Source organism: Sinocyclocheilus anshuiensis, unplaced genomic scaffold (assembly GCF_001515605.1).
Source record: "Sinocyclocheilus anshuiensis isolate Anshui unplaced genomic scaffold, SAMN03320099.WGS_v1.1 scaffold13, whole genome shotgun sequence".
In the NCBI taxonomy this organism is placed as follows: Eukaryota; Metazoa; Chordata; class Actinopteri; order Cypriniformes; family Cyprinidae; genus Sinocyclocheilus; species Sinocyclocheilus anshuiensis.
This window is the reverse complement of record NW_015538026.1, coordinates 2,761,790-2,771,363: the sequence shown is the minus strand read 5'-3', so window position 1 is coordinate 2,771,363 and position 9,574 is coordinate 2,761,790. Positions and strand designations below refer to the sequence as shown.

At 39.3% G+C, this 9,574-nt stretch overlaps 1 protein-coding gene across 4 annotated transcripts; it reads right to left on the bottom strand.

Moving 5' to 3' along the window:
• Positions 1-300: 300 nt before the first annotated feature.
• ptpn1 (protein tyrosine phosphatase non-receptor type 1) lies at positions 301-8,880 on the bottom strand. Of its 4 annotated transcripts, none has more exons than XM_016475547.1 (10): positions 8,818-8,880; positions 8,607-8,700; positions 8,059-8,149; positions 7,517-7,617; positions 3,791-3,889; positions 3,494-3,631; positions 2,975-3,184; positions 1,635-1,796; positions 735-907; positions 301-648 (listed from the first exon to the last, which is right to left on the bottom strand). In XM_016475547.1, exons 2-10 carry the CDS (start codon positions 8,661-8,663, stop codon positions 375-377), a joined length of 1,305 nt encoding a protein of 434 aa, XP_016331033.1. In that variant the 5' UTR covers positions 8,664-8,700; positions 8,818-8,880; the 3' UTR covers positions 301-374. The 4 variants fall into 4 exon arrangements, with proteins under 4 accessions (XP_016331033.1, XP_016331043.1, XP_016331050.1 ...); XM_016475557.1 differs by having other exon boundaries at positions 8,782-8,853; XM_016475564.1 differs by lacking the exon at positions 3,494-3,631 and having other exon boundaries at positions 8,607-8,853.
• Between the last annotated feature and the right edge of the window lie 694 nt (positions 8,881-9,574).

The window sequence follows — 9,574 nt, the reverse complement described above, 5'->3', positions numbered from 1 at the left end:
AAAAAAAATGATTGAGATACATACACACACACACACACGAAAAGTTCCCTTACTTACTGCAGCAATAACAGAGTCTTTTGGATTTTCTGTTACCTATGTTTAACGTTTGGGTAGCAACACCTGAATTGTGAGGCCCTGAGGTTTTAAACGGACACACGTTTATTAGATTGTGTGTAAGAGTGTGTGTATAGAGGGAGACGACAGCAGTTTGGCTAAGAAAAGTCTTTGAAACACTTTCCCAAAGACATTCGGAGAGAAAGAGACGGGTCCAGCTGAGAAAGTGTGAGTGTCTGTGTGTGCCTCTCTTTTTCTTTTCCCACCAATAGCCAGCACATGGAGGGATAGAGAAAGAGACGGATGAGAAAAAGAGGGCATCAGTGGAAATAGGTGCGGTAACAGGCATAAGCACCTACAGCCAGTACCGTGCACATAAACACACTGGTCAGCAGGGGGCTCCACGCTCCATTGGCCGCAACAGGAGTCGCTTCTTCCGTGGGAGTCTTGGGCGGAGACCGTGCAGGTTTGGGAGGGGCTTCTCTTGCTACAATTGGGTCATCAGGTTCACTTAACAACTCCTTTGCTCTGACCTCACCGGCTGCGACTGCCCGTTTGCGAAGCTCTGGCCCGTCTGTGAATGTCTGGGGCGCACTGTAAAAACACAACAACAAAAAAAATGTTTGTATGTGGCTGCTGAATGGGCACTACTAGAAAGAGAGAGAGATTGAGAGGCTGACCTGTTTGCACAGATTTCTGCACTGTTTTTTATTATCTCACTGAAGAAGTGTGTGGTGTCAGGGTTCACCAGGTCGCCTTTGCCATTTGTGGGGTCTATTCGGGGCCGTGGTCTGGGAGGAGGAGTGAATTCAGGGGGGAGATCCTCCTCATTTGATAACTCCTTCCATGACTCCTACTCACACATGAACACAAACATTTCACTGATTGAGGTGGGTGGAATTAACAAAAAAAATGAGTATTTATCATGGTAGAAATATTTGATATGACAGCTTTGAAATCACAGGAGTACATTTCATTTTAAAATTTATTAATATAGAAAGCGGTTATTTTAAATTGTAAATATATTTCATAATATTACTGTTTTACTGTATTTTGATCAAATAAATGCAGCCTTGGTGAGCATTTTTAAGAGGCTTTTCAAAAACATTATTCCGCTCAGCTCTTTTGGGGTATAAACAAAAGCTGAGGCTGGAAAAAAAAAAAAAAAAAGAAGCTTTTGGGATGTTTTCTGCTGTGACAGTAGCCTTACACAGAGCACTTGATGGTATCAGACATCCCAGATTACTTGTGATCTCCCTTTTCTCCAAGACACACAAATACAAACAGGTTTTCTATCATGTACAGCAGATTTGTGTTTTCAGCATGTATAAGAGGAGCTCACCTCCTGTGCAGCTCCATCTTAAAAATATTAATATAGAAAGCGGTTATTTTAAATTGTAAATATATTTCATAATATTACTGTTTTACTGTATTTTGATCAAATAAATGCAGCCTTGGTGAGCATTTTTAAGAGGCTTTTCAAAAACATTATTCCGCTCAGCTCTACATCCTATAACATCCTCAGCAAAGCATCCAAAAACTGGTTGGTACGTTAGATTCTTTAGCATCACTTTCATTACCTGTACAGACGTGTCTCCCATTATGTACTTGGCACCCTCTATGACGGCGAGGTAAGAGAAACGCAGCTGGTCAGCTGTCTGGATCAGACCCATGCGGTATCGTCGCATTTCCAGCAAAACCTCCTGTATGCGTACTGATGATGGATCTTTCCTCTGAGACATCTGAGAACACATGACAGCTGTTTAGAGGATATAAGAGGGGTGGGATGGAATCTTTTTAAGGAGTTCTAAACAAAAGCAACACCAAATCTGCCGGTGCTGATCAAAGTGACTGTCAAGTGAAGTACACATGAGAAATCCAGACATCCAGCGGGTTTCTGGACTAGGGATGCCAAAAGTACTAATGCTTTGATACAGATGAATCTGATGAATATATTGCTGCATCTAGGCATGTCACAAGGGCAATATATCGCACAACAAAAAGTTGTTATCGTGACAGGCTTAGCTGCATCTCATTAATGTATTGATATGTTTATAACATTTATTAATTATTTATTTATATCACCATTCAGACATTTGGGGTTTTGCATTCCTGGGATGCAAAGCTGAATTTTCAGCAGCCGTTACTCCAGTCTTTAGTGTCACGTGATCCTTCAGAAATCATTCTAATATGATGATTTGCTGCTCAAAACACATTTCTTATTACCATTAATGTTGGAAACAGTAGTGCTTCTTAAATTTTTAGTGGATATCGTGATACTTTTTAGGATACAAAGTTCAAAAGAACAGCATTCATTTGATAATTTTTTTGTAACATAAATGTGTAACTTTTGATCAAATTAATGAATCTTTGATGAATAAAAGTATTAATTTATTTTTTAAAGAAAACTATCTTACAGACCCCAATATTTTGAACAGTAGAGTATATTATTATTTCTGAAATAAAGGAGTGCTGTGGTACCAATAAGCATAATATTTTATCTGCTAAATGCATTAATTAGATTAGATTCCTTTTGTCATTTTTATGGTTCACATAAAAACGATATTACGTTTCACATGTCCACATCCCAGTAATTCAGGACAAAAGTATAAAATAAATAGCTAATAAATAAGAATACTAATAAATAAACTAAAATAGAATTTTTTAAAACAGTGCAGTCTCTTAAGAGCAGTTCACATTCTCAGATTAAGCAGTCTGACAGCTGTAAGGGGGAAAAAAACTGTTTAACAGCCTAGTAGTCCTTGATCTGATACAAAAAAATCAATGCCATGATTCTTGAAATTGAATAATATAGACTAATATGCTATAGAACAAGCTCCTTTATTTAAAAAGATTAAATATTAACAAGCACTTTTGTCTGGCAGATCTGGCATCACATACAAGCGGTCAGTCCTCTCACCAGTAGAAGGCAGGTGTCTACAAGGCAGAACGTTCCAGAGCGGCCAATACCAGCGCTGCAGTGGACCACAACAGGGCCGTGCTCTGGACTCAGACAGCCCGACTCACGCACTTTGAACAGGAAGTTGAGAAAAGATGCAGGCGACTCTGGCACACCAAAATCTGGCCATGTGGTGTAGTGGAATTGAAGAATCTCCCGGGTTTCCTGTGTCTTTAAACACATACGCACAGCATTAATCACCTTGAGTGAGTGTTTGTTAGAAATAAGTCTCTTGCATCTGTAATATCCTGAGACTATTGAGTGAAGTCAACGACCAGTCCAGCTGTAGAAGCTCTGAACACAACTTGTTTGCAACATTTTTCATTGAAAAACAAGAATTTTAGCAAAATGAAAGACGAGTGACTGAAGAAGGACTATATAAAATCTCAGTGTTGCAAACAGCAGAATGATCAGAGAAAGAGATTGACAAATGAGTGAAAGCACGACCGGATGAGATGAGAGGAAGATCAAGTGTCTCACCGACAGATTTTCCAGCTCCAGCTGTCGTACTGTATAGTACGATTTCACATCCTCTGAGATCAGAGTAAGTCTGAAATTTGTGTCTTCAAAAACACCCTCCCTCTCCTCTCGCTGAGGCCAATACTGAGCACACTTTATCTGCACATACACACACACACTTCTTCATTATAACCACACAACACAAACCTCACACACACACAACCCATGTGTATGCTAGAAGCATTTCAGGCAGGTATTCAAAGTGAGTCTGTGTATGATCCATGTTGCAAATACAGGTACAGAGCGTGTTTCTCTCACCGAGCCTTTCTCTATAACACGATTCAGCATCACGACCCCTCGGCAGCACTGCTCCCACACCATCTCCCAGAAATGACCGCAGGTGTTTGGTAATGGACCCTAAACAAACACACAACCATCAAAACGAGCAAATTATATTAATAATACATTTTAAACACGTGCATCAAATTAATTTGTCCTGCAACAGGGTTTATATAACTTAAGCCTAGGGATATGCCGGTATCAAATTTTCATGTTGCGATTAAGAGCCCATGATAACAATATCGTGCATATTCATTACCGTGATATATCGCATTACCGAATACCGGCACAAATCTACTTAAGCCAGGTTCACACTACAGCATTTTAAAGGCACAATATGAAATTTTCGCTGCTAGAGGGCATGTATTCAAAACAAACAAAGAAACAAAGGCGTAGTTTGATGACGCCGTGACTGAGTGTGGAATCATGGGAGCTGTCGTCTTCATCCCCACAGCCGAAGCAATTTGATGGGACTCGGGCATCTTCGAAACATTTGGGATAATGTAAGTACACAAGTCAGCAAAATATATAAAACTGTTCTAGTAGTTTTTGGATATTTTAATTAAAAAACGTACATATTGTGCCTTTAAGACTGGTTTGCAATTCAACGAGCTCGCCGACAGGTCGGGCTGTGATCGGGGGAAAATCGACGATATTGGCAATCTTTGTGTGAGAACTACTCAACGATGCTTGCAGACGCCTCACTGACGCCAAACAAATATCTAGCATGCTAAATATCTGGACCGGTCGGCCGACTCGACATCACGTGGTGTCAGGTGTCGTGACGAGCTACAGCCAATGAGAGAGCAAGGCATGGGTTGAGGTCAGCGGAAGAAAAACAGCAGCGGCAACACGGCTTTAAGAAAAGTTTGGACACAAGAAATGGAGTGAAATTTTTAAGAACAGATCATCACGCAAACAGCTTGCAGCACTAATTTCTTCCCGACGTCCATTTTCAAATGAACAACTCATGTTTCACTTGTTGTTTCGCGTCATTCCCATTCACCTTCTTGCATGTTTTCATGACAAAACGTGATTTGGGGGCCGTAGAGTCGTTGGGTGACAGAGTTGTTGTCAGCTCGTGTAGTGTATTGGTGCTTTTGCAGCGCAACTATAACGACATGTGAATAATCCCGCCCACTCTAGAGCGGTACTGAACTGCAGTGGAATCGCAAACCGTGCCGAGCCGAACCGTGCCGTACTGAGCCGTACTGAGCCGAGTCGTACCACGCAGTGGAAAAGCGCCATACGACTCCCTGTTCGGATCATTTACGTAGTGTCACATAGTGTGAACACCACAACGACTTCAAGACAGACAGCAAGTCATGTAGTCTGAATAGCACAGCGATCTGCCAACGTTTTAAGTCATGTAGTGTGAACTTGGCTTAAGCAGCACCATACACTACCATTCAAAACTTTGGGGTCGTTAGATTTTTATTGTTTTTGAAAGGAGTCTCTTATGCTTAAAGCTGCATTTATTTAATCAAAATACAGTAAAAACAGAAGTGTTGTGAAATATTACTAAAATTTAAAATAACTGTCTTCTATTTTAGCATCATTACTCCCGTCTTCAGTGTCACATGATCCTTCAGAAATCATTTTTAATATACTGATATGATGCTCAAGAAACATTTCTTCTTATTATGAAATGTTTTAGACAGTTGTGCTGCTTTATTTTCGTGGAAACCATGATATTTTTTTCAGGATTATTTGAATACAATGTTCAAAAGAACATTTATTTGAAATAGAAAACTTTTGTAACATTATAATGGCCTTTACTGTAAACTTTTGAACAATTTAATGTATCCTTGTTGAATAAAGTATTCATTTCTGTTCCCCCCCCCCAAAAAAAAAAAAAAAACTGAGCCCTAACTTTTGAATGTTAGTGTACATAAACATAAAAAAAATGAAATAAATAAAATAAAAATCTTCTTGTTAACAGTTATTCCTGAATTTAAATCAGTGAGATTTTTTTTTTATTAAAACATTTGCAATATATACAAATAAATAGTCAAATAAATATTAAATTCTATTAAATGAACTTGGTATTATAAGTTTACTCGGAGTGGAAACTCATGTGCTTTGATGACCTTATGTTTTCATAGTCTACGTAGTAAATCACACATTCGAGCAGGCGTTAGGAAAGTCGTGTACATGTACATGTACATGACAGTGCGGGTGAGAATGTGTGTGTGTTTTGTGTGTTTGTGGCTGTAGCTGGCAGCGCTCTGACTGAACAAGGCCGGCAGGTTGAGACGAGTCTGCTGCCGTCTCTAAGCATCAGTGTGCTAATTCATCTGTACAATAAAGAAACATGTCATGCTGACGCAACTCAAGATTTCACAACATTTCCCAGCATTCTCTCCAGACACAGGAGAGGGAAAATCTCCCTGGCAGATGCCACGAGTGTCCAAATGGAACATCACCACAGTATATCAGTGTGTAATGTCGGCTGGGGTGTTGGCAGCCTAATGGATGCGCAAGACAAACGTCAACATAAATGTCAAAACCAGGATGGGGGGTCGCTAAACAGGGAGTTTCCCCATTAATTGCTTAACATATCATTGTTTTAGTGTAGCTATCTAGCATAAGTCAGTGTTTCCTAACCTTTTTGTCTTTTGTATCCCCGAAATCCCATCCGAAACAAACCAGAAATATTAACTCGTATTTTACCAGATCATTTAGCACTAATATATTTAAAATGACCATTTCACCTTCAAACTTAAAAAAAATCTGTTATTTTATAACGGCATTTAGTTTGATATACTTTGATTGGCTGAGAGAGCTGATGCGACACAAATAATAAAGAGCGTTTCATTTTGTTTTGTTCCAAATTTTAATAGTGGCCACACAATTAAAACTTTTGTTGTGTGCTCACTGAATTTTAGTGATGGCCCCAAGTGAAACGAATAACTTTCACTATCCAGGAAGTCTACCTTTGTCCAGGTTTACCAGGCTGGAAATCTCTAAGTCACATCGGATGAAAATAAATGGCTAGATAAGACAAATATTAGTTGTGAAAATTCAGCAAGATAAACGTTTTAATTTGAATGAACGGCTGCTAATGTGTCTGTTCAGAGTTCAGACCAACACAAACATTTGCAACAGTTTTCATCCATAGTATGTCCATTTAAACGTCTGCGTTTAGCTTCAAATGGCATCTTTGACGACAGTATTCTATAAAAATTATTTGCATTCCGATCTTGACATCAAAAGGCACAAAAATATTTGTTTCTTTTATTCCATGGATTTTACCCATTTACCTCCACTTGTTCCCAGTGTTTTTCTGCAACCACTATACGCGCGCAGCTGCAAGTGACGTAACTGTGACGTCTACTCTGAATTGGTCTATTGCACTGCAAAGAAAACTAACCAACCAGTAAGATTAGATCTTTTCTAAAAGCGCCACCTACTGTCAGAGAGTGATTTCACATTTTCATTCAGCTCCTCTGCCATTTTTTATGCATTGTTCTGAACTGACAGATCACATGTGAAAATTGCACCAAACATTTTGTTGATGTAAACAGGCTTTAATATCTCAGAAAAACTTGACAAAAGATTTTCCCCAGGATATATGTTCCTATTACTATGCCAATGAACGTTTAGTTCCTTTATTCTATCCGTATCATCTTCAAATGTGTCAGATGGTTTGCAGGTGCAGATAAAACATCAGATTCAGACGATTCAAATCTGTCAGTATGTTACCTGAGTTAGAATGTAGTTTCTCTGAGCTTCATCCACTGAGATCAGACTGGCATTGATGTAGTCATTACTGCCGATCTGCAGACGAATACGGCTGTGGTCAACTGTGAAAAGAGAGAGCGATTAAGCTGTGAGGCGCATCACCCATGATGCTTTGCAAGTTCAGTGGTGGAACGACTCTTTTTCAGGTCCTGTTCTCAGTTCCCCACAAGAGAGAAAAACATTCCCCTGATGAAAACGCTCAATTGAAACAGATAAAATACACAGTCATTCATTTAATGTGGTGTTTTGTGAGCTGAGGACCTTTTCAGGTTGTTGTGGAAAAAGAGAAAGACTCTGAGAGAGAGAGAGAGAGCGAGAGAGAGAGAGAGAGGAAACCACAGCAGCGTTGCTCTTTAAAGTCTTTGTGACGGAAGAGTTAAAAAAGGGAGAGAGAAAAAAGACATGACATCTTCAGTGTGAAATGACTTTAACAGCTCGCTGATAACAGGCCCCTTCCGTTAGGTGTCACTGACTGTGTCGAACAGGGGAAGCGGCACACTTACACGGACTGACGTCTCTGTAGCGATTAAGACTCCTGTTTTCTGGAAGTTTGGCGATCTTGCATGGTAGGTCACTGGACTGCTGCCTAATCTCCTACGGTAAAACACAAGTCTATGAGATGAAAATGCTTCTTACTGTAAGTAAAACTAATATGTGACAAATGGTTTGCTGGGGGAATTAACCATATGGCAGACAGTTATGGGGACCACCAGCATCCAGTTTATGATGTCATTCATCCATCACTGTCATTAAAAACTGCAAGTGAGCCAGATTAGGAGATAAAAGTGTTAAACCAACTAATAATAGACACCCTCTCATAAAAGATGAACTCATCCCCCTCATCTCTATATTGGTCACTGTTTACAAATGACAAATTCAGGTCATCGCTATGTAACTTGTTATATCATTTATTCTGTGGACTAGGGAAGAAGCAGCGCAATCTGAGCTGTCAAAAAATAAACATCACATAAAAAAAATTAAAATAAACTTTTGGATCGTTATGAATATTTTGAGCATCCTAATCAATTATGAAGAAGAATCAGTCCTTCACCTGGTAAACGGCGTTCCAGTTCCCGAGCTCATCGATTTCCCGAAACTCGGCTTCCATTGCCGCGTGTGTTCCGCGCCGCTCGATAGACGACTCCCTGACGATACAATTAGTTATAACGTCGATGTCGAATCACGTGAAAAAAATAGACTTTTAAAGTCTGCTTTAATTTTCTTACAGAACGTTTCTAGTGGTACTGTTGTGTCGCTCTTACCGGAAACACGCTGCCCGCTCCTCCCGCAGCACAGCTCTCCGCTGTCCGTCGTGATCACGCCCCTCTTTCCTTACATTGACCAATGAAATTCCGTGAGTGGCCGTGAACGCCAGGCAAAGGCCAATCAACGCAACGTTGTGGGGCGTGGCAATCCCTGCGGCCAATCATACTACGGCGCATTACCTCTTCATTATTCTGGGCTTTGTGGTTTTTTGTAGTTCGAGGAATTTACGTATAACGCATGTCCGTAAAGAGATTTAGAAACGTGCATGAAATGAAATGGCTCGTATTTTCAACCAAAACATTGCAGTTTTAAAAGTGCAATCAATTAATAGCATATAGTTTTTCTTTGTATGCAGCATTTAACTAAGTAAATATGATACTTTGAATATCTACATTTCAAAATTATATTTGAGATTTTGTGAATTTTGGCTTAATCAGAATCAGAATCAGAATGAGCTTTATTGCCAGGTATGTTTACACATACGAGGAATTTGTTTTCGTGACAGAAGCTTCCACAGTGTAACAGAATGACAGTGGCAGAACAAAAAAACACAGATAAAAAATAAAAATAAATAAAAAATAGAACAAGTAAAATAAGGAATAAAAAATATACAAATCGGCAATTGTATGTACAGGTATATAACAATAGACAGTTGTATGTACAGGTATATTATGTGCAAATTGAAAAAATTGAATAATTTATTCAATTTATTCAATGAATAACCCTGGTATTCCTCACTCAAAATCAAAATTT

Coding starts and splice junctions, on each gene's coding strand:
- ptpn1 (XM_016475547.1), bottom strand. CDS start 8,663: ATGGAAGCCGAGTTTCGGGAAATCGATGAGCTCGGGAACTGGAACGCC. Junction 8,150..8,606: donor ACTGGAACGCCGTTTACCAG/GTGAAGGACTGA, acceptor GTTTTACCGTAG/GAGATTAGGCAGCAGTCCAG. Junction 3,632..3,790: donor GTGTTATAGAGAAAGGCTCG/GTGAGAGAAACA, acceptor GTGTATGTGCAG/ATAAAGTGTGCTCAGTATTG.